At 34.8% G+C, this 24,981-nt stretch overlaps 3 protein-coding genes across 5 annotated transcripts; 1 reads left to right on the top strand and 2 right to left on the bottom strand.

Annotated features, from left to right (window-relative positions):
- Positions 1–7,148: 7,148 nt before the first annotated feature.
- Positions 7,149–10,361, bottom strand: LOC133857408 (pre-mRNA cleavage factor Im 25 kDa subunit 1). Its single transcript, XM_062292668.1, has 7 exons — positions 10,056–10,361; positions 9,890–9,935; positions 8,484–8,577; positions 8,300–8,373; positions 8,128–8,214; positions 7,938–8,048; positions 7,149–7,501 (listed from the first exon to the last, which is right to left on the bottom strand). The coding sequence occupies exons 1-7, from the start codon at positions 10,223–10,225 to the stop codon at positions 7,430–7,432; spliced, it is 654 nt and encodes a 217-aa protein (XP_062148652.1). The 5' UTR covers positions 10,226–10,361; the 3' UTR covers positions 7,149–7,429.
- A 4,631-nt stretch (positions 10,362–14,992) lies between these two features.
- Positions 14,993–18,963, top strand: LOC133856543 (uncharacterized). Of its 3 annotated transcripts, XM_062291596.1 has the most exons (7): positions 14,993–15,120; positions 15,220–15,354; positions 16,436–16,518; positions 16,982–17,077; positions 17,902–18,028; positions 18,103–18,220; positions 18,498–18,963. In XM_062291596.1, the coding sequence occupies exons 3-7, from the start codon at positions 16,509–16,511 to the stop codon at positions 18,546–18,548; spliced, it is 402 nt and encodes a 133-aa protein (XP_062147580.1). In that variant the 5' UTR covers positions 14,993–15,120; positions 15,220–15,354; positions 16,436–16,508; the 3' UTR covers positions 18,549–18,963. The 3 variants fall into 3 exon arrangements, with proteins under 3 accessions (XP_062147580.1, XP_062147581.1, XP_062147579.1); XM_062291597.1 differs by having other exon boundaries at positions 15,054–15,354; positions 18,449–18,963; XM_062291595.1 differs by having other exon boundaries at positions 15,060–15,354.
- Positions 18,964–20,148: 1,185 nt separating this feature from the next.
- LOC133857350 (UBP1-associated proteins 1C) lies at positions 20,149–22,952 on the bottom strand. Its single transcript, XM_062292588.1, has 6 exons — positions 22,751–22,952; positions 22,520–22,594; positions 21,894–22,024; positions 21,104–21,605; positions 20,623–20,736; positions 20,149–20,513 (listed from the first exon to the last, which is right to left on the bottom strand). The coding sequence occupies exons 1-6, from the start codon at positions 22,835–22,837 to the stop codon at positions 20,451–20,453; spliced, it is 972 nt and encodes a 323-aa protein (XP_062148572.1). The 5' UTR covers positions 22,838–22,952; the 3' UTR covers positions 20,149–20,450.
- Positions 22,953–24,981: the final 2,029 nt, after the last annotated feature.

Here is a 24,981-nt window from a genome sequence, read left to right as displayed (position 1 = left end):
CGACGGGTCTTCGTTCACACTTGTTTTTCATTTTTCTGAGAAATTGCTTGCAATGGAAAAGACAAGTTGAGTGGCACGTGCTTTGAGACTTCAAATTCCAAAACATAGAACAAAAAATAAATAAATAAATATGTTTGAAATAATTACTTGTCTAGGGACTAGGAAAGAGATGGGAAGAAGAAACATAGACACTAAAAATTAAAATGTTTCGGTCTATAAGCTATATTTAAGCGTCAATGTTGACCATATATTTTATTGACTTGATTGATTGTATATAATATTCTATGTATAGAGAAAGAGTTTGAATATTACAAGTCTCGTCTATTTTTATATTAACAACAATAAATCTAATTTATCAACTCGTAACTCTTTTCTCAATAAAGTTGAGGGACAGTGTTTATCTGGTATTGTTTGATAATAAAAATATTAACAAACAACCTAATTAAATACCAACCTAACAAAACTATTTTTACCATTTTTTTTAGGAAAAAAATAATAAAACAAAACAAAAAAAAAAAAAAAATACCTTCTAAAAAGTATTAACAAACGAAACAGATTCAAAGTTGTTAATAGGCTTAGAAGATCAATTTCAACTTTTTAGGGTCAAAACAATAGTGAAGGGTATTCTAGAAACTAATAAAATGATAGTGTCACCTCAACCGAATAGGGGTAGCCGCCCGGCTACTCCTTTCTTTCGCTTAAATTAACTTCAAAATCACTCTTTTTTTTTATTCTTTTTTTGACATGTCCACACAAGAGGGGGGAGTGAGGATTTGAATTAGTGACATCCGCTTCATAAGGCGTGATCTCCAGTCGACTAAGCTATCACTTTAGGACTCTTTTTTTTCTTTTCTTTTTTTAATATAAGTAATTAGTCAAATTCACACTTTTTATAAAGTTTACTAAATAATTTTTTAAGCGAACCCACAAAAAAAAAAAAATTTCTCACGTGTTAATTAACCCATTTAAAAAAACACTTATCAATTTTAGATCACAATATAAAAAGCTTTTTCAAATTAAAAACAAACAAACCCACACACATTTTCAAACCGCTAACAAGTACATATACTAATTAATGATTGTGCTTTTTCCACGTATGTCATTTCATGGTTTTAACCTTTTACGCATTTAAATCATTAGACCACTTTTCTTTGTACGAGCTTCATGAACAGTACATCAACATAAATGTTGTTTTTTTCCTACTCAGAATTGTCAATGACAGTAATCGTTGCTAATGAGGAGGAGCTACCATGGATGGGTGTGTTTTAAATTATTTTTTTCAAAAAAATATCAATAAGAATTACTTTATTGATATAAAGAAAAAATTTGACTGTTTTTTAAGAAAAAAAAAATAGAAATGATTGGTGTGATATGAGGGTGAAATGAATTTTAAATTTTTTGTGAGAAAAAAATTAATAAAATTGTTTAATAATGTAAAAGAAAAAAGAAAAGAAGAAGAAAGAGTGAGTTGTCAAGGCGTGTGTAAGTGTCTTGACTCTTCGGTTGGCTCCACCGTTCCACCATGTACGTACATGTTCAATCAAAGCGGTCGCAGCTTTATCTATTTGCGCAGAAGGAGAAAGAAGGGACGAGGACGCGCGTCAATTTCTGCAATTTCCTCGAGCTTTGCTAATTAAAGACAGGATAATGTTAAAAGTAGAACTTTGGCCTAACTATTACACAATTTCAAGGTCGTGCAATAACTGAACTCTGGTTGTACGTGAATCTGGGCCTTAAATATATGGCCAAGCAACAGCCACGAACAGTAACAAGCTAGCGCTACGTACGTACATCTTCTATCTCTTTGCTGTAACGACTGCCATTCGGGCTGGCAAAATTAAGGACGAGAGCATCAATTAATGCGCGCATGTCTATCGCGGGGGGGGGGGGCATGCCCGTTAGCTTCACTACATGCATAGGGAGTAGGTGCAACGAAGTGTTCATTAGCAGCCGTATTTTCTGGTCTTCCAACCGAACCCTTTACTCCTGTAACGTTGTTAGAGTACTAGGAACACATGTTCTATAAATAATTTTATTTTTTAAAATAGAAAAAATTTAAAAAAAAGTTACAAAATAATAGGCTACAGCAATTACCCTATTTTAGGGTTTTATACTTGGAAAGCTACAGTACTTTCCAATACATTGGGTAGCACTGTAGCTACCTAATAACTTGTTTTAATAAAAAAAAATATCTCTCTCTCCTCTCTCCTCTCTGGCTCTCTCTTCACGCGTCCAGAAAACACGCTGCTCTTCTCGTTGGCGAACTCACGGCTCCTCCGGCGCCGGAAGCAGAGGAAGATGGCGATCCCGAGGAGGAGGGCGGAGGAGGTACCTGAAAATCGGCTTCAGACTTGGACACAGAACCGTTCCCGGTCCGGAGGACAACAAGGAGGTACCTCTCGTTGAAGTGGACGGAAGCAAAACGACGACGTACTGTGGAGTGGAGATCGTCGATGTGGAAGGCAGAGCGATGGGGGGAGAGGAGTTGGTGCTTGACATCGATGTTTTGTGGAATCAGGTTGTGGCGGTCATCCTCTTCGTCAGACGATGAATCTCTCCATTCAGCATCGGAGATTCGGATCGAGTTTTCTGCATCTTGGATTCAAAAGGAGAAACGGAAGTGACAGAGATTCGGAGAAGACGAGAGAACAAGAAAGAGAATAAAAAAATAAAAGTAGGAAAGAGAAAAAAGAATAAACTAAGAGTAAAAAATAGTATTTAATTGATATAGGAAAAATTAAGGAAATCTATTGTGGGGTGTTTTTTTATATGGAAAAAAAAAGAGTGGTTTGGTTTCCTAAAATTTTCCTAAAATAGAAAAAATGGTTGGAAATTTGCTGCTAGTGCTCTTAGAAGTACTAACAATGTCTTTGCTGTAAGTTGTTTAAAAATTGTCATGGAAGTGAGCGTGACGGCCCTCCCTAAAACTACATATATACACATAATAATTCAGTACCATAAAACTTCATATCTTAAAACAATAAAAAGATAATCTAAATTAGCTACTATGACCTACTGTCACGGTATTAGCTAGGGGTTAAGAGTTTAACCATTTTAGTATTTAACAGTTTTAGGGATTTTGAATCAATGACTATAGTTAAATTAAACCCTTAATAATTGAAATCACAAAAGACATGATCGATCATCATGTCACGAAAAATGTGACCTATATATTTGATTAAAATGTATTGGTATTATATATTATACATGAGGATAGTACTAAGTCATTAAATACTAATAAACTAGTAAAATAAATAAAATTTTACCTAATAAATTTTTCTATTTTTAGGAAATTGTGGAGAGGAGGGGGGCCATGGCCCCTGCCAGCCTCCCCTCCCCCATAATTGCTCATAGCTATGTATAACTAGGTCAGAGACTTAATTATTCCCAAAAGCAATAGTAAATGAGAAATAGAAATTAATTGCCGGAATTGGTTTATTTACGGTTTAGCACATGTCGGTGTAGGTCATTACATTGGCACACAAAAGCAGGATGAAATCCAAAAATCTAGTGGTAGTGGTACATAATTAATTTTTCACAGACATGACGTGGCCCCTATGTCCTTCCCCGACCACCATTATTCCCATTTATTTTCACCAGCTAGCATGAATGCCTGGACACCAATACAGTAGCTCTCCAAGTAGCTTTATTAGCCATGGTTAAACTCTTTGCAGAGTTAGAGTTAGAGTTAGGGTTAGGGTTAAGGTTAGGGTTAGGGTTAAGAGATAAAAATTCGAGTTGATGTATTTGGATTCTATCCAGTCAACTAAACTGGAGAGAAGTCAATTAGCTTAAATGAAATGGCAAATTTGTTAAAAAAAAATATAAAAAGACATTTGTCATTCATTTTATGCTAACTGGATCCCCTCCAATTCAGTTGAATTGGAAGGGATCTTTGTCTAGAGTTGATGCTCTTGATAAGTGTAAGTTGTACCTAAATGAAAATACGAAAAGCGAATTATTTTTTAAGATTGGAAATTAGTCCTATGGTATATGTCACATAGTGACAAAAAGTTTCAAATTTTTCGTTGTTTTAGCTTTGTAAATGCTCTTTATGCTTAAAATTCTACCGTTCAATCGATATAAAGGTAGTTCACGTCCTCGGGTTTCCTTTTTTACGGAGATGTCCCGATGGAATCGGATAAGTTACAATCGTTATGTAATGTAAATTAGAAAAAAATAAATGCTACATATTAGACAAATATCTTATAAAGCTTACGTGATAAGGTCTAGGAACCATTTGATCAACCTTTGTTAAAAAAAAAAAAATAAAAATTACCGAATAGTTAATAGATCTTGTCACATCAAATTTATGAAATATTTATAGGACGTTTGTAAAATGATAGTTTTCTTTCAAACTGGGTTTGAGGGACTTTCTTCAACCCGGTCCATAAAAATGACATGTGTTATTTTGCATGTGAGAAACATGTACTTTTTAAATAATATGTGTTTCTCACTTGCAAATGAACACATGTCATTTTTATAGACGGAGTTTGAGGAAGCTCCTCTAAAGATAGAAGAAATAAAAGTGAGAACCATAATTTCTAATAGAATTTAGTCAACAAGCATTCACATTCCGCATAGGAAATCTCTTCTCTATTTTAGGTTTTTTTTTTTTTTTTTTAACAAAAATCATAGTTTTATATTTCAACTACCCACTTTTATAAAACACATACATCTCCTAATCTCATTCTCTATTTTAACTATCTATTTTTAATGCATCTCTTAATCTCCCTCTCTATTTTACCTATCTATTTTTACCATTTCTTGTCAATATTATTAATTTTTCAAAACATCTACATTTCAAAGTTATGTTCATGACCGCATGTCTTATCAAAAAGTCATCTTTTTTGTTTTTGTTTTTCTTTAAAAAAAAAAAAATTTGATGAACTATTAAGCACGGAACAGCTCATTAATTTGTATCCAAATTTACGTCCTGATTAGCCAAAGGTTGGGCCAGACAGCCACAACCATCACCATTTGAGAAATGCTAAACCCACAATCCTTTTCCACAACTCCATCACAACTCCACTCACAATAGTATGGAGCCCACACACATAAGATCCACACGATTGTGAATAGGGTTGTAATAGAGTTGTACCCCGATCATCTTCCAATGACTTTATCATCTCATCACAAACACTAAAGGCACCACAGCCGCCGCCTACACACTACTACCATCATCAAAAGTCATCAACAGTAACCCCATACGTGCTTCCTTCACCTTCACAAGATCACATCCACGTGTCACTTCAGTGTCAATTCCAACTACCTTTAGCCCCTTTAGCCACCTTCTCTGAGTGATCGGTGATCCAATGAAAAGAAGCAGAATGTATAGAGCTTGACCTTTCATTACTGTCTAATAATATCTATGCTCATAAAAGGCCCGTTTGAAATTTTATTTTCCTATCTTCTTTTCTGATTTGTAAGAGCATCTGTATCGAGCCTCTTTAAAAAAAAAATTAAATTTAAGTCAAATAATTTACTTTTTTTTTTTTTTATTCATTATTTTTAAAATAAATCATACATCAAACTCTCTAACTATTTATCTATTTTAATTATATATTATTTTTTATTAGTTTTGAAAATAACTACTTTAACTGTCTCTCAAGAACATCAAAGTTTCTACATCAAAACTCCCTCATTCGGCCATCATCGACCAACCAAAACACCCAACAAGTTTGAGCTTCAAACAATCCCACCACAATCGACTACCCACAAAACCAAGAACCTCAATTGCCGGCCACTACAAACATCAACACAATACCACCAAAATCCCAAAATTACACAATCAAACACTCATCCCATCGGTCATTAACAGAGAAGAAGAATTTAGATTTTGAGATACCTTTCTAGAAAGTGGCGACGACAGGGTGGGAGAATAGGACGAGTTCGATTTGTCCCTCTCTGATCCACCTCGCGGAGCCTCAATTTTCACGGATCCAAATGGTCTACACAATGCAAAGTTTTGATATTGCGATCAGTCTCTGCAACAATGATGATTTGTTCCAATTGCTGTGGCGAGAGAGAGAGATGGGCTCCGATGGATTTGAGCCAAAATCAAGAACCCTAGAAATCAAATTCTCATACAACCCACCATGAATTACAGTCCCAAAACCCTAAAACCCAAATCTTTCCCCTCCAAGAAAACCAAAACCCCAACATTAACAAAAATTCAAACAAACCAAAACCCTAATTTTCCAAACAAAACACGTCAGAAGCCCAGATCACCCAAAAAAAGCAAGCAGATTTAGAGCGAAAATTTACCACTTCTATCATACGGCTTATAGTCCATAGCCAGTTTACCACCCACTACCCAGTTGGACAAAGAAATTGCCCAAAGACATGATGTAGAAGACGGAAGGCCGGAGGAAACGTTAGACGCGGGAAGTGAAAAAGAAATAATATTTTAGTGAATAGCGTGAGCTCGATGGGCGTTAAATATGGAGAAGGATTCTGACAACAGGTATTTTGGTGAAATGATGGAAAGGTTGATGCAAAGGAATTTTTGACAAGTTTCACCAAAATTTGGTGAAAAGTTTGAACTACCGAGCTCAGTGCGGATGCTCTTACCTCTCTAAAAAAAAAATTCAACTTTAAAACATTTTTAACTTTTTATATCACATCAACATTTTTTTATTACTTTTTAAATAAAAAAACTCACTACAATACAATTTTATTTTTATTTTTATTTTTTCACTTTTTCATATAAATTATTTCAACTTTATATCACATTAATCTTATTTTCCAATCATTCAAAAAAAAAAAAAAAAAAAATTCCTAAGGGGAGGGGAGGGGGTTCAAACGGGGCCAACATCCGTCAAAATCTTCAAGTGGGTTGGAGGAAGAAGTTCTAAAAGGGAAAAAGGCTAACATGAATATGAAAATGATGTCCTTATATTTACAAACAAAATTCCAGTCCTTCTATCATTTTTCTAAATTAAAGAAGAATTTATCAAAGTACATTTAGAACTTTTGATCATACACCCATTTTTTTAATAAGTAAACAAATTTCATTAAAAGCAAAAGGGCACAACCAAAGTACACGGGAAGTATAAAAGGGAGACACCTATCAAGCAAAAAGTTAAGAGATCAAGAAAATCTTGAACACTAAATACATGAAAACAATTATAGGCAACCATAAAGAGTTTTGAAGAAAAAGACATTTAATTCTGCTTCAAAACTTCGATTGTGAGCATTTACATAGTCAAAGAAAAGTGTCACGCCAAAACAAAAAAATAAAATTTATATTGCAGTATTACAAATTCACCACCTTTGGTAAAACTATAGAAAACCAACATATATACAAGTGCCTGTCCAGATTCCATGAAATTAATGCCGCAGTAAAAAAAACCTTCTTCACACACATCCTTCTTCCTGGTCCCATATACTTACCATATAGACTATGCTACGATGAAACAGGTTTATTTTAAGATTGAATGATGTTGAATGAAAATTTGGATAGCAGCTGCGGCACGCCCGATATGACTGGTCCGTACGTCTGAAATGCAACAATTGAAACAAATCAAACCTGGCTCTTACCTTTGTCTAAGGGGGAAGTTGGATGTCCGAGGAGATCATATCAATCATTGCATACAAATTACATGGAGATTTCATGTCTGCCATTCATCATGTTTACCTTTCTTCTAAGATGCAAGAGACATAAAGGAAATTGAAACCTTTATCTTTTTAGATGGCATTTAAACACACAAGTTGGTGATAGAAATCACTAAGGTCATTAAAATGCAGTGGAAAGAAAGTTGATTGTTGAAATCTGAAAATGTTCTTATCTCAAAGAAGTGATAAGAAATACAAAAGAATTTGAAAAGGCAATCTATAACAAGCTGGACTTGTCTCAAATCTATGTGAATCACAATGGACTGATTCCATCTCCATCGCACATCATCAATGTTTAGAAAGAATATGGAGTTCATTACCTTGTGATTTTCATGTATCTGGCACAATGGAACTGCCAGCAATTTTAGTTTTTTTGGTACTATGAACCTCCGACTAGCCGGCAATCTCACAAGAAAGAGTTTCGTGCACTCCTACAGACAAGACCAGCATTAGAAATAAGTTTTCTATGGCATCAGAACTTGAAGGAGGTGGTTTAAGCAGATCGACTACCTTAGGTCTTTTTACATTAGGTGGCAAGTACGGATATAGTAATGTTTCAAAGTCAGGCCTCCACCACATCCCAAGGCATTCTCCCACCTAACATTGATACATAATTCGTATTAACTTCTTGTGATGAGAACACTGCAACATAAACACGCTAAATTTAAAAGGACTTTGATACCTCCCATTCAGCCTCATCACCGCTTTCATTGACAGAAAGCTTTCTTGACAGCTTACGTCTCAATCCATCAATATCTGGACAATCAATTCAAAAGGTTCCTAGTTCAGTAAACCTTAGAACAATATCCCACAACTGAACAGAAATTCACCTTCCCTGTATGAAGTTTGATGAGCTGTCCATTTACCTGATTCACCTGGCCTTAAGCGGCCACCAGGAAGCTTGAAGGTGGAATTCCTTACTTGCAACAGCAACAAATGAGGATGATTGAACAACTCAACCTGATTTAACAACAATCGCATCCTTTCACTATAGTATCATGTGCCTTGATTTCATACTCAATGGAAAACAAATTGCCAAAATCATGCTATTTGAAGAGAAACCTTAGAGATACTAAACATTATCAATCAGGAAAAGAGAATTCTCATTAAAGATGTCAATTGTCCACATCATCACCTCCACCTTGAGAGAATAACAAGTTAAATAAAAAGATTAAATTTTGAACAGAAACCAAAATTACTTTTATATATATATATATATATATATATATAATGTCTGTCTAACTCAGAGCTATATTACATCTACCATAAAAATCTACAAGCAAATCCATCTAGCTTTGTGGTCTTACACTAACCCTTAACGCGGGTCTACTCCCCAAACCGTGTTTTTTATTAAAGATCAACCTGCACATGTATATAAAAGAGCCTCAATATGCAAGAAAGCAGAGATAGAGTGAAGCCAGGCCACCAGCCCTACCTCAATAAATAGCTGCAATCCCAACCAAGATTTGAAAACTACGCTATCTTGGCCTCTCTCTTATAGTCAATAAAAGAACCCATATAAGTAGTTCACTTTATTCCTTCGATCCATATTTGCTAACTTATACAGTGGAACTAGACAGCAATTCAAATTATTCATCACGTTGCTTCTCCAATTTCCTTCCAACTAATACCAAAAAATAAATATCTTTTGTCCTCCACCATATGCCAGGACCTTCAAAGATAGTTTTGAATCTCAAAATGTTTCTGTCTTTAATGAACTCAAAATTTACAATATCAGTGAACACTTTCAAGGACAGTCACATAGTTATCCATCGAAAATTTTCCTGTTCTCAAGCAGATTTTGCGAAATCAATGATAAGCACTCACAAGCAAAAATCAATAACACCAAACTTTTTATGAAGAGTTGCTTATTATTCTAGAATGCAAAATCAGTAAATGATGCAGGTTTCATAATTCGTATCATCTCGGACAGTTGATTCACACCAAAAACTATTTTAGGCAGAATCGATATCATATTTAACAAGTACTTTAAGCAGGACTAGTATCACAGATAGCAAGTGGTTTTGAGAGGAACTGGTTGTCGTCGTTGAGATTAATAAGCAATACTAAATCGTTAGCCTCCAGTCCAACCAAATTCAATATGGCTGCTCTCATAAAACAATAATTTTAAACCCATATACAAAAACAAAAAGAAAACAAAGAAAAAGAAAAAGAGAAATTAGCGTACAAAAAAATTACAGAGCAGCACAAGCAAAACATAAAATTTAAAAACCAAAAGAGAAATCATCACGATAAAGACTAGATGACTAACCAGAATTACAGCTTTCACACAAGTCCTCAGCCCATGAGCAGCGTAGCTAAACAAAAGAACAACAAAAGAAAGTTTTTAAAAAAATATTAAATAATAATAAAAATTTAATGAAAACAAAACAAACCCAGTTGAGCAAACATAGTGAGTGAGAGATTGTAGGGTGTACTTGGACTTCATCCTCTGAATACGATCGGCCAAGGTCTCGTCCTTAAAGGGAAGGGCTTCTTTGGATCCAAAGTAGTAGTAACTCAGAGGATATATATCTATTACGCCATGACTCTGATCGCTGCCACCGCTTTCACTGACATTACCGTTCGAACCCATTTCATCTCCCATTCTCAATTGTCCTGAAAGTCACGCACACAGAGAAAAAGGAATCAACTTTGAACAAGAGCGAAATTTGCCTGTGCAATGCAGTGTTGTACGTTGGGTCCGGAACGTCAAACGTGTCGTTCCAGAGAGACCTGCTGGATCTTCAGAAGATGTTGTGTTAATGTGTTGGGTGGAGGGACTTTTACGGGCTTCGACTGTTCCATATTTGGGCTACGTTTTTTTATGCTCATACTTTAATGGGCTTCAAACAAGCCCATTTAGCGTTCCAGGGGGGCTATCTCTGGGCCTACTACAGAATCTGGGCTTGCCTCTGTTTAGTTAGCTGTGCCTTCTTTGAACACAGGTATTTTTTTTATTTTATTTTTTTAAAAAAAAAAAAATTGTGCAGAAGAATATTCCTTTAACTCGATCTATTAAATTGATATTTATTTTTAGAGCGAGTGATTTTGAAAATTACATACTCTGTTAATTCTATTAAAAACACGTGTGAAAATCATAAGGATCTAAAGACAGATATTAATTTAATAGATTAGGTTAAAATAATTTTAACTTCATCCTTACGAAAGAGGTTTATGTAGTTAAAGCTTTGGTCAGTTTAAAAAGATTCTTTTCTTTTCATCTAGGATAGTTAAGTGACACTCGAGTTTTTTAAGGCGACGGTAAATTATTAAGGCGATCCAGCTATTTTAAGGGGAATATGATCATTTCCATTGGGAGATTCATTTCACGATCAATATTTTATTTTGTTTTATTTAACAGTGTACATAATGCCACGTGGTAAGGATATTGGTGACAATTCGTGGTTGCGTGTCGAGCCATATGTATAAGATTATATAGATAAACTCTAACTCGACAAATTTAATTAAACAAACAAAACCCCTCAACAATAGCACACTAATTTCATGTAGGATTCGCAACAGGTTCGCGAGTCGTTCAAAAATTGTCGGTCCTTTAATTGCGTGTCGGGTTCAGGCTGTGTCAATTCATGAATATAATACTATATCGGTTAATCCTAACATGACCTATTAGTTAAACGGGTCACACCTCTTAACTTTAATTTATTAATTTCAAATTTGCAAGTTATATAAAAAATTACCAACCCTAAGTAAAGATCCTTGTCCAGTTTAAGGTTTTGTATCATAAAAGCTTTAATAAATGTTGATACCAAAAGAACTAATAATGATAAAAGAATAGAATTATAAACAAACCAATTAAATGAAAACATCCTCTTTCTTTTTCTTTTTCTTATTCTTTTTTTAATTATTATGGGGGTTACTCCCTTCCCTTCAAATGTTCTTCCAAGCTAAGCAAGAGAGGTGCAATCAGCGTGTGATCCAGTTCACTTTGCTTGGAGAAGAAAAAAGTCAACAAGACTCAAAATGTGGTTCAAGTTCAACTGATTGATTGATCGAAAAACCAGGTCCTAGTCATTCCATTATTGGGGTGATCAACCACCATTGAGATAATATCTTTTTCTTTTTTTTTTAAAAAAAAAAAAAATAGTATCCGGACTAAAAAAAAAAATGTTTTTTAATAGGAAAATGTCATTTCATTCATGCAGTGACGGACCAAGCCTTGTGAATATGAGGGGCAAAATTGGAAAAAAAAAATTAAGGGGGCAAAACTAAAAATAAAAATTTAAGGGTAAAATTTAATTTAATTTTTTTTTTCAAAAAAAAAAAATTGGGAAAAAAATTTTAGGGCTTGGGGGGGGGGGGCTAGGGCCCCCATGTAGGTCCGCCACTACATTCACGAATAACTATTTCTCTCGTCTTTTTTTTTTTTTTTTTTTAATGAATAACTATTTCTCATTTCTACACATGTAACATCCCAGTCATACATTGAGAAGTGTGTGATTTATAAAGATGGTCATGAGTGTTAAGTCTCACATTGTCTAGTTAATATGTGAAAACCACATCTATGCTATCACCCCAAAATAACTAGTCAAATTGAAGTTTCCTTATAATTCATTATAAAACCCAGTTTCACCTAATAACTAAGTAATGTGTGACTTATAACTCATGACTATCTTTATAAAATACTAATTCTATGTGAGTTACTCATCTTCTTAATATGGGATCGAAGTGTTACAAATTCTCAATTTTAAACTCATGAAGTCCTCGTCAGGGCCTCGTCAGGCAATACTATTGTACCACATGGCTTGGCGTTACTAGGTGGCTCTGATACCATTTTTAATAATTCAGAAAAAAATGCTAATCACATATGTGCTATCACCCCAAAATGACTAATCAATTTATAGTTTTCCTATAATCTATTACAAAGCCTAATTTCACTTAGTAATTAGGCAATATGGGACTTAACACTTATGCTCATTTTTATAAATCACTTACTTTATGTGGGTTACTTTTCATCTTCCCAATATAAAACCGAGGTGCTACAACACGTGTTCAAATTTCAACGGATTTAATTCTAACCAAATCATGACCAAGCTTGATCCATATTTTGAAACCAACTTGGCAACCACCAACGGTTGGTCACACAGCTTTTTCCAATGCTTTGAAGTTCACTCAAAATGCTTTCTACTTGCCAAGCCTACCAGAAAAGGGTGAGCACCTTTCAAATATAATCAAACCATGTAGATGTTGAATTATTACTTGCCTGATGGTCCTATGTTGAACTACAGTCCACGAAAATTAAACAATAATATATAAGATATTCAAGAAAAAAAAATGAAATAAATAAATAAATAAATGGAAGAGAAGAAGCAAGATTGGCTCAAAAAGATGGGGATCCATCATGAGAGGTGTCCTTATCGAGTGGGAGTGCATGCATTTGGTGTACCACACTAAATGAATGCGTAAAGGATGATAGTCCCCATCATTTCACACATTGCATAATGATACAGATTTTCAATTTCTTTTATTTTATTTTATTTTATTTTATTTTTTATCTGCACTCGGCCTAAAAAAATTACAAAAAAAATTATAGAGTTTATTTATCGGAACATGCCTCGGAGAGTCTACTCTCTTGTTTAGGCACGTGGGCTACATTAAGGATCTCTTACATTTATTGCCTACTCGAATCACTAACAATCTAAACAGTAAATTGTTGAAGATCCGGATTCATCACATAATTTCATTCTAACAACTTTGAAAAATATGATTTTTTGGGATCGTCATAATTGATAAGTGAATATGTTATGATCGACTTAATGAATTACTAGAAAACGCATAATTATTTCTCATTTTAATCCTCTTATTCGATGTTTATATTTCTAAGCCTATCTTTTGTTTTGTGTGATTCATGGAAATTTAAGGTTGATGAATGGCCAAAATAACCTACAAACAAGGGCACTAGGATTAAATTAAATCTGGTAATTCATTTCATTAATTTTTTTTTTTCCTGTCTATTGGAAGTTTATAAGACTTTTGGGATATACACATATACAATAAAAATGTACTCTTCTTGTAACTCATAATTTCTGAATCTTTTACAAATTTGATTAATAAACGTATTACACCTTTATTAAAAAAATAATAATAATAATAACAATAATTTATTGTTTTCATATATGTTTAGGAAGATAAATACTATGATAGAGATTGAGACCGACAGAATCATGAAATTCTTCCAAAACCCACTTGCCAATTAAGGTTACAAAATGGGGGTATTCTCTTTTTTTGGTCAAGTTTCAAAAATATGAAAAATATTTCCGATATTACAACTTTTACAGTCTACTATAATTCTGTACAAACTCACATTACAATATTTTAGTAGTGAAAAATTTAAACAATAAAATTTGATACATAAATTTAAGGGATAACTTCACAAAAGGGTATCAAATTATCTGCCATTTTGATAAAAATGTACTGAATTATCAAACGTCTCAAACTGGGGTATCAAGTTTCCAAACGTCTCACTTGATGGTACTCTGTTAGGATTTGCTATTATATCCGGTCAAAATTTTTAAAATACCCCCCTGTTTTTTTAGAAAAAAAAAAATGATAGGATTTAGGTGTTGGTCAAAACTTAACGAAATTTGCAAAAATAGTCATGCCTGAATCTTTGAATTTTTTTTTTAAAAAAAATAAATATATGGGTGTTTTAGAAATTTTAGACGGATTTAACAGCAAATCGCCAAATCCTAACGGAGTACTCTTAAGTGAGACGTTTGGAAACTTCTTACCCTAATTTGAGACGTTTAATAGTACAGTACCATTTTCTCAAAACGGCCGGTAGTTCGATACCCTTTTACGAGGTTATCCCTAAATTTAATGAGTAATGCCGGAAACCATATTTTTATTCCACAATTATTTTAGATGTGTCAGTTCCAATCAATCCTTATAGTTTTCTTTTTAAAACAATAATTGATCAAAAAATTGGTTAGGATTATATACCATCATTGTATGATAATTGTAAGATAAAAATTTAATCTTTGGCATTACTTAAATTTAATTATTTAGTTACTATCGTAATAAGTATTACATAAGAGTAACGCTAAAAATTACATTTTTATTTCACAATTATTCTACAATATTAACATGACAATCCAAATAATTCTTAATTTTTTTTTTTAAACAATAACTTATTTAAATGTCGGTTAAAACTGTCACGTCAGTCTTAAAGAATAAAAAAATAATTTTTGGCATTATTCTTAAATTATAATAAAAGTTGTAATATTATTGAAGATATGGATATTCTCGAAACTGGCAATCCAATTATTCGCCGTCGAGTCAGCAACAAAAGGGATGAGAGAATAGGAGACATTCACCAATAAAAACCCAGGATTCTACAGAAAAATGAAAGTCAAACAAGGGCATAGTGGTCTTTTGGCGCTTCTACCCATTGAAACTTCACGGCTGAGCTACCTACCGCAATAAACAGATGTCTTTGCAGGTCCTCAAAATATGTTCTTTTTAAATTTTCTATAGAAAACGGTAAGTTGAATAAATCGACAATTATGAACAATTCAATTTTCGTGTTAGAGACAAAGGGATAGTCAATTTTGATTAGTTTTCATTTGTTTAATGCTGAAGGGATCGTTTCTTGTCATTTGAAAGCTATTAGTATCCATATTTTTGTTCCTTCTTGCTCTATTTCTGATCTGAAGGAAGAGGCAGAAACTCAAAAAAAGAAACCAACTTTCGTTGCTCAGTTCTGGTTTTTCATAGGCAAGTTTCATTCTTTTGTGCAATTCCTTTTCTTTTCTTGATGGAATGATTGTTCTAATCTTCTGGGTATCTGTGGTATGTAAATTGAGTTCTGAATTATGGGTTTTTTTGGGTGTGTGATTTAGAGAAATTCTGGCTCAATGATTGATGGGTGGTTTGTGAACTAGAATAAGATTTGTTCTAATTGTATGTGCTATTTATGGCCACCATGTCATGGGAATTGTTATCTAAAACAAAGGGTTTTAGATTCACTTCTGTGCACTGACTTTATATGCAGCAATCTATGCTCTGAAGGTTAAAGAAAAAGTTCCAAACGCAATAATAGAAGACAACATATGGCTTGTTGTTGTTTATACACTTGATAGTAATGAGATAGGAATCAGCACACACTTTTGTTCTAGCGCCTTTGTGCATGATAGTTATGCTTTATTCCCGGCCAAATCATGGTTACACAATTTCTTGGGGGTTGTTATTCTGAATACTTTTCTTTTTCCCTGTGTTGATTGGACTTTGGAGAATGGTGGTGTTTTTGCTGTGCCTCTATTGCTGAAATTCATTAAGCTTTAAATAAATAATAGACTCGACTTCCTTAATGCACCACTAAAAAGGAAGAAGAAGAAGGCACACCTCATATTTAGGCATTCACTATCTAATCCTTATAACACGCATGTTTCATGGGAATGATTCACACTTTTATTAGGAAAAAGGTTTAACCCATCAGAATACACTTTCCTTCTTGTGCTTCAGTGAAGTTTATATTTTGTTATGCAAACACTGGGCAAAATTCCTTGTGGAACTTTTCTGTTATGTTCATCCGGCATGGAAGTGATGCACTGTCGTTTTATGTAAAATGTCCAAGAAAAAACAAATGTCTTCAATTAAATAATTGCTGAATACAATGTGTCTACATATGCTAGAGGTCTGGTGAAGCCATTAATCACACCAGCCCAATAGTTGCAAGATTCTATCTTTTCATTTTTTTTCCTATACTCTTTCTCCGACATACTGGGGAACGTGTGATTGCATTATCACAAAGTCGTTGGGATACTATGAAATCTGAAATGCTCCTTTAAACTTGCAGGCATCTTGTTAGGGCTGCAGCAGAACCGAGGAGTCGAGGATTTCGACCTGCAGAATACATCTTCTCTAGCACAATGGATCAAAGTACTCAAGTTCTTTGAATAATGTCTTTGCTTATTTTTGCACTAATTGTTGCATTTCATTGGATAGACTCATATTCATTGTGTTGGAAACATATTCATACTTCTTCATGTTTTTACCCCTGTAGAGATCTTCGCTTTGCTCACATAAGCTGGGATGAGGGTGCATGTAATTTACAAGATGATAAAAATAAGAACTAAATGCAAAACACTGTGATATGCCTGAGCAATGTAGCTGAAGCCTTAATTTAATCTACCTTGAAATTACACCTGTGCTGTCCACAAAACAACATGCCCAAAGGCCATCACTTCCTACTTGAAAAGTTACTATGCTCATGAGCTTTATAGATGAATCTTCTGCCCTCTTTAAAAGCATCACTGATGCATGCTGAACATGTTTAATAAACAAATAAGTAAACATGACATTTATACCTCCTAACTATAAATTGCACTTGTTGTTGTTGCAGAGACTACTAGAAATGGCCTTGAGTTGGGTAGACCAGTCTCTAATAAGCATCTTGATCTTTTGAGGTCATTTGCTCGACATATTTCATTAGTTAAAGGTATTCATCCTATTTGCACTAAATGCACAATAATGAAGAAAGTTGAGAATTCTCGTCATAAATGTCGATGTTTCTCTCCATATAAGATTCTGTTTGGATTTGCGGTTTCAAAATGTCCGATTTGAAAACGTAGTTAGTCTTTTGGTAGAATCGCGATTTAGCCTTTAAAATCGCAGTTTAACTTTTGTAATACTGCGTCTTTAAAATGCATCACATTTCCTATGATTTGAAAATGGAAATTTTTCTACATTTTTAAATTGCAATTTTTTAAAAACGCACTCTTAAACGATACACTTTTCGCGATTTTGTTTAAAATTGCGCTATTTCGCAGGGCCAAATGGACTCTGAGTGAATTATATATCATTGTGCCTTCTTTTGGCTATTTTGTCCATGTTCCATTAAGTTTATCATTCTTCCTATTTAGTTCTGGCACCACTGCTAGATTAGTTCTATTCTACTCGTTCCTATATGTGTTTACCTATCAAAGACTGATTGATATTATTGTGTTGCATCAATCTAGTGGTATCACTATGAACTATCAATAATCAAACTCTAAGGACTTTGATTTGCTCTGGATTTGTTTCTACATTGAACCTACTTTCATCACATCTGGTTATGTAATTTATCAGGACATGAAAGCTCTTTCCTTTCATTTGCATTAATTTTTTCAAAACTTGTTGCTTGTGTCATTTTCATTGAAATTTGTGCTTGATCTGACAAATGTGAGATCTCTGAATTGTTGATGTAACAAAATCTTCATATCAAGTTGGTCTCTTTATGGTTTTTTCTGTCCTGACAAGTGAGAGGTTTTGTGGTGATGGTAGGGAAAGTAATAGATGCTGTGGGCCGTGAAAAGGGCAGGTACACCCTGTTGAAAGATCCAGAAGACTCCCAACTAGGGTTTTACGACAAGCCCCTTCCATGCTTCGGCTGTGGGATCGGATGGTTTTCGTAAGTATATCTTGTTCCTTGTCTCTCCTCCAACTGCTTATTTCTTCATCTAATGGCTTTGTTTTTTGTAACAGATTTCTTTTGGGGTTTGCATTCCCTTTAATTTGGTACTATGCAACACTTCTCTATTTTGGAAATCACTACCGCAGGGATCCTAGGGAGCGAGCAGGACTGGCAGCCTCAGCAATTGCGGTAACTATCTTTCTATTCCTGTTAGAATATTAATTAAATTATTGAACTACCTCTTGAAATTTTACTTATAAAATGCACAATCAACATGGAATCTAGCACATCACATATACAATGCCTTCACAGTCCATCGACCCAAGAGTTGACACAACACCTTCACAGTCTAGGACATCAAACATCTAAACTGCTGTTGGATGGAGTTGTTAACACCCCCACTTATGTTTTCTGCAGTGTAAAGGTTCTCTATCTTGAAGTAGCATAATTTTTATTGTCGTTGCAGGCACTAGCTTTCACTGTGGTGTTGGTCATAGCAGCTTATTTTTTCATTTAGCCGCTGCCACTCTATTGTTGAGATTTCGTGAGCATGAGAAAAGCGTAGTAGAATTGCAAGGACATGTAGATAACACGACAGAAGAGATGGGAAGAACATTTAGTCCCAAGGCGGTTCCCCAAAAATTTGAGTGTAGATTATACAATCCAGACTTCCCTGTTATAGATATTCTTCATTTGTATGGACAGATGCAAGAAAAATTGTTTTCATGTAAACTGTACACAAGATTTCATAAATGTCTGATAGTTTATTTAAAGCTCAGTTCATGTGCAAGGAAACCAATGGATCGATAAAGCTAGGTTCATATGCCAGGTTCCTAATGGGTATAGTTTGTTTCTAAAAATTGTTAAGAGTTTTTTGCTTTTTGGTTAACGTGTTCTCGTGTGATATAAATGTGAAAGTAGTTTTGAGCGTATTGTGTTTGGAGTTGTTTGTTAATGCTTTTGCTTTTTTTGCTAAAAAAACAAGAAGCTTCTTCCTCAAAAAGTGTTGTCAAACGAGGCTTGTCATACCCCACTCCTTAAACCAGCAATCCAACGATTCCTGAAAATATTTCTGCTTCATTCTTGGAGAAAAAAGCTGGTTGATTCATATGGTAGTTATGATTTTAGAACACACGTTAGCAGAATTTTCCATTTTGGTATCAATTATACATTGATGCTTTGTTTGGATGACTTGTATACAAGACTTCTTGTTGTCGCAGAGGCAACTAAAGAGAAAACAATCGCTATCAATGGAAATTCGTACGTGCAAAACCCAAACTTGAACTTGTAACAAAACCACAAACTTCTCTCTTAACTACCTTGAACTTGTAACAAAAGTTTACTGAGGTATCAAAGGAAATTCGTACGTCCAAAATCCCAAATTTTACTCGAACTTGTAACAAAACCACAAACTCTTCTCTCGCTGAGGTAGTTGAAAATACATTGTCTTTCAGATTTATGGTGCTGTGGCTTGTGATCGAATATGTTTTTCCTGGAACAAGTGCATCCGTGAAAACCTCTCCCCCGAGGCCCTCTCTTTGGCCAGGCAGACCAAATAGGTTTTACCGGAACATCTTGCTGCTCGGAAGAATAAATCCCCCACCTCCACCATCCACAGCTGGGAGGCCCCCTGCCTCCTTCAAGATAAATTTTGATATCGCCATCCACAAGGATTTTTCCATGCAGGCAACAATCTGTCGTGATTCTAGCAAATCATTCATGTTTGCTCTAGCCTGGGCTCCCTTGTGATCCCAACACTGGTGAAGCCCTGGCTGTCCTATTAGCAGCTCAACAAATCCTTCATCCTGGAAGGAGACTCCTCTACAGTCATCCTTGCCCTCAGCAATCCAATTTCTACAGTTAATTGGAGCATCTCCCCCATTACCACGGAGACTCTCCTCACCCTTCTTCCTCCTACTGGAAAGTTACCAACTTACGTGGCAAAATGGGCTGCCTCCAAAAGCCATGCTGAAAGCATTCCCACCTCCACCAGTTGCCTCTCTCTTCCTCGCCCACCTTGATGCTGCTGTTTTTGTTTCTTTTTTCCTTGTTACTTAAAAATAAATAAGAAACGAAAAGAAAACATAAAGAAAAATAAAAATAAAAAATAAAGAAAGAAAGAAAAAAAATGCAGTCTTCAATAAGATTATAATATGACAACCACAAAATTTTATTTCTTGGCAAGAATGAAGATCAAAATATTTCTTCTGAGAACTTTTCTAGCAGAAGAAATGACAAGAAATATAAAAAACAGCAGAAACTCCACCAAGACCGAGAAATGGAAGCCAGGAGCAAGAAGACCAGCCCAGCTTAAGTCTTTGATTAAATGTAATATAAGCAAATGCCTGGAAAGGCTGCATTGAAGAAATTACACCGCAAGATGCTAGGAATTCCTTTCTATGCAACTCAAAAATGTGTTTTAAGCTTTGCCCACCAGATGGACGTACTTGTTCTCTACTGTGAATCTGGAGCTCGAATTGATCTGGCACCAAGCAAGAAAACCATAAAATTATTAGGGCCATGTCAAGGTTCAACTCATACCCAAACCATAAAATAAATAAACAGAAGCATGGTCCATTAGATGGCCCGACCTTGTGCTCAAGAGTATCACTGAGTTTGGTTTCATCTTCTGTTATGCCAGATTCCTGGAGAGCCTTGAGAACAAGTTTTCTGAGTCTCCTCATCTTCAGAACTCCGTCAGGATTCTGCTTCCCAGGAGAAGATAGAGAGTAAACTTAAAGTGTGTACTTGATAAACAGTACAAATATAACATCAAAGTTCATTGTTATAGAAAGTATTCTGCATTATGCATGTATCTTAGTCCCCATATGGGATAGGCAGTGGATCTCTTTTTCATGCCATATCACCAACACAAACTAAAAACATGTAGCTAAGGAGAAATGTCTTCACAATTAATTTTTTATTTTTATTGTTTTAAAAGAAAAAAAAAAAAAAAAAAAAAAGAAGAAGGAGAAGAAAAACAGAAATATGTATGACCATGTTGGGAATGATTTGTTGCATTGAAAAGAAAAGAAAAGAAAATATAACGAGATTATTGTTAAAGATACATACAGACTTCAAGGCTGACGTGATCAACTTCTTCCACTTTATTTTCTTCTTGGTTTGTTCTTTGTTTGATCTAGATTCTGCCACCTTGTCATTCTTCAACTGACTCTTTGTTTCCTCTGCTAGAGCTCTCTCACCATGAATTACTTCCCCATTGCCTAAGTCACCTGAAGTATCATTCTTGGTCTTTTTCCTTGAATTATCGTTCACAGATGCATCAAGTTTTCTCTTTTTCTTTGATGGTGAAGTTCCTTTATCTGCATTTGAGTTGTAATGCTCAGTATCAGCTTTTGGTGGATCTTGCAATTTTGGTTCCTTTGAATGTTCATTGTCAAGCAATTCATCTTTTCGGGTGTTTCCAGTTGGAAGTTTTGTATCTGGATTGGATTCTTCTGTCTGCTTAGGTGGTTGTTTTGCAGCATGGAAAGCTCGGGCTTTTGCCCTGTGCTTCTTTCCTTCAGCATGGAGAAGCAGGGCCTGCTTACTAGTAGCACTGGTATTACAGAGACTGAAAATACAGAGATACATATAATAACTCAGATCTAATCATGAGAATAACCACAAGTCATCTGCTGGGTCTGAAAATGAATCTCCTATTCTGCCAAACACTCTAAAATTATTTATTACAAAGAAAACCCCACATGATGATCATAGTAATTAGATTCGTGTGGAAATTAAAGAAATAGAGTCTTAAAAGTTATACATTTCATTTGAATAAGGCCCCCTATCTGATTTGATGATTAAAGAATCATGCTCATAAATTAGGATAATAAGATTAAAAAAGATATAAACACACCTACAAAACCATGGTGGGCGTTCAGATAACCCAACATTTATATCGATATCGGTTTGTTGCTTTGAATCCTTGTTGGACTTGGCAGTTGGACCATTTGAAGCTTTCCCTTGGCCCTTAGGACCATACTTCTCCTGAAAAAAAAAAAAAAAAGACAAACAAAATGACATTATCCTGCCAGATACAGTAGAGCATTCATCAAAGATCATAACCAAGTCGACAAAAAATATGATAACAGTAGCAGGTAAAATAGAAAACCATCCTTTACTAGTAATAAGAGTAAAAATTTAGCCTAATACACATTGAATTTCCAAAAATCTTCTGCCCCAAGATAAAATCAGATACTCAAGCACTCAAGTTTCCATGATCAATGGCACAAATTTCCAATCGTGGGGAAATGTAATCACGAACCCAAAAGTAATTTGAAAAGAAACACAGCATATGTAGCAACTGAGCAGGCCATTTACAAACTTTCAAGCATTTGACAGTAACATTTGATTCACAGCCAAAACCAATACATTATGTTTCTTAGCGATTCAATCGATCTCTTTACCATCAAACAACCCAATCAACGCATTAAAAATTAAAAAGGAAAAGCTAAAAAGAGAAGGCGTGAATGAGAGACGCACCGCCTCAGAAATACACTGCGTGTGGCCCTGAACGCTCTGCTGCCCGAATGTTTGTCCGCAATCAATACACGAAAACTGCACGATTAACACAACAACAACAAAAAATTAATTCAATTCAAACATAATGAAAAACCCCATGTTAGGTTTATTGTTTTATGAAGTCATGCAATTATGTGAATCACACTTTCCAGGGGATGAGGGAACTAGAGTTTTGAAAATTTAAGAGAAGACCTTGCTAGCGGAGCAAGTCCTGAAGTGATTTGGCAGCTTCGGCTTCTTCAGATCCTCTCCGCAATCCTCGCACTGAAACCACACCATCTCTCTCTGATTGCGAGCTAAACTCTCAGAGAGAGACAGAGAGCTCCGCAAGTGATTTTGGGGTTTATGGCAAAATTAGGGTTTTGCTCTATCCAATCTGGTCTAGTGTCTCTTATCAGAGAGTATGCGACGTCGTGTAGGTAAATAAACCCCCCTCGTTGTGTAGTACTGTAGTTGTCCTGTTTTTCTTTTCTTTTTGGGATAATTGCGTCATTGGTCCCTGTGGTATACCATAATTATTTTTCACTCCCTACGAGGACCTCCCATGAACTTTTTAAACCATAGGGAATGAAAAATAATTATGATATACCACAGGGACCAACGGTGCAATTATCTTTTTTTTTTTTTTTTATACATATTTAGTAATTATGGTTTAAAAACTTTATTTTTTGTTACCTTAGTTTCATTTTGCTTCACAGATGGTACCTAGGTTTTAAAAAAGACTAATTTGATACCTCCGTTTATTTTATTGTTCAAATTTTAACGTCAAGTCACGTATCAATCTATGAGGATTGACACGTGGCACAATATAAAAAAATTATAAAATATAAAATAAAAATCTTTAAAAATTAATTAAAAAATTAAAAATAATAAAACAAAAAAAAAAAATAAGAAGAAAATAAGAGGGGGTGGCTCAAGGCCGGGAACCAACCCCATGAGCCACGGGGGTGGTTCGGCCACCCCTAAGGTTTTGGCCATTGGTTTACCGATTTACCTTTTCTGTTCATATTCTAATAAAAACAATGGTTAATTACTTTTTCCCCCATCAACTACCGATCATTGTCAACATGCCCCCATGAACTGACACTTTGACCGAAAAAGAGTATCAAACTACCATATTTACACACTTTAACCCCTTTCCGTTAGTCTAATTCATGCAAAGACTTACATGCTCTAACTCAATTTAAAAAATAACCTAAATACCCTTATCTTTTTTATAAAAAAAAAAAACTCTAAATGAAAAGGGGTGGCGGCAGCCACCCCCTGAGGTGGCTGGGTGGCCGCGCGGCCCGCAAGCCACCCCTAATGGTGGCTCCGGCGACCGCTTAGTTTTTTAAAAAAAAATATATATATATTAATTTTATTTAATTTTTTTTTATTAATTACTGTAGATAGCATTTTGGTTTTTAAACCAAAATTAACGGTCAAAATTTGCAAATTCCATCCAAGTTAATGGGATTTTCTGACGGAATGGGTCAAAGTTTGTAAATATGGTAGTTTGATACTCTTTTTTGGTCGAAATGTCAGTTCATGAGGGCATTTTGACAATGACTGGTAGTTGATGGGGGAAAAAGTAATTACCCCTAAAAAAAAATTAACGATTTTTCTTTTGCCACGTGTGCACACCGCAATGTAAAACTTTCAAATACTGCCAAACGTCCATTCTTATCACGTCCACATATCACTTAAAAATGAAATAAAATTGAAAAAGAAATGGTGGTTGTGGTCGCAAAGAGAAGGAGACTATATTCCTAGTGGCTAAAAGGGTGGTGGGATCACACCCAATTGCTAATTGGGAATGGTTTGATGACCATGTACACCCAATTGCTCAATTGTGATCAAGAGACGGTGACAACGAGATAGCAAGAGGAGAGACGACAGCGAACAAAAAAAGGTGAGGCAACTGAGAAAATGAAATGATTTCTCTTTCTTTTTTCTTTTTTTTTCTTTTTATATATATATATATATATATATATATATATATATAGATATAGATAATAAATAATATGATATTTTTTTAAAAAATAAACGGTTCAAATTAAAATTATCTAGAAGTATTCTATTTTTTTTTTTTTGTTGCTCCTTTCGTGTGGTGTTGATTTTGCCAATTAAGTCCAAGTGTCCAACGGTGGTTGAAAGCTTCCCACTAAATTATGAGTAGGGATTGAAATCTTGTCCTTAAAACAAATGAAAGCCCCCGTGCTCGAGGCCACATGGAGGTTTTATGTGCAACATTGAATTTTTGGGGTAATTTGTTTCTTTGCTTTTAAAGAGAATGATTGAGACTTTCTCTTGTCGTGGAGTCGATTGAAATGGAAATTTCAATTCCCACGTGACGCTAGCTGTTTGTGAGGCTTCGTGGCTATCCTTGCCCTACCTGTCTCTTTACTCTTTAATTTGATTTTCCATTAAACAAGGCCCTA

Source organism: Alnus glutinosa, chromosome 14 (assembly GCF_958979055.1).
Source record: "Alnus glutinosa chromosome 14, dhAlnGlut1.1, whole genome shotgun sequence".
NCBI classification, from domain to species: domain Eukaryota; kingdom Viridiplantae; phylum Streptophyta; class Magnoliopsida; order Fagales; family Betulaceae; genus Alnus; species Alnus glutinosa.
Note: the sequence above shows the minus strand (reverse complement) of the source record. Positions and strands in the feature narration are given on the sequence as shown.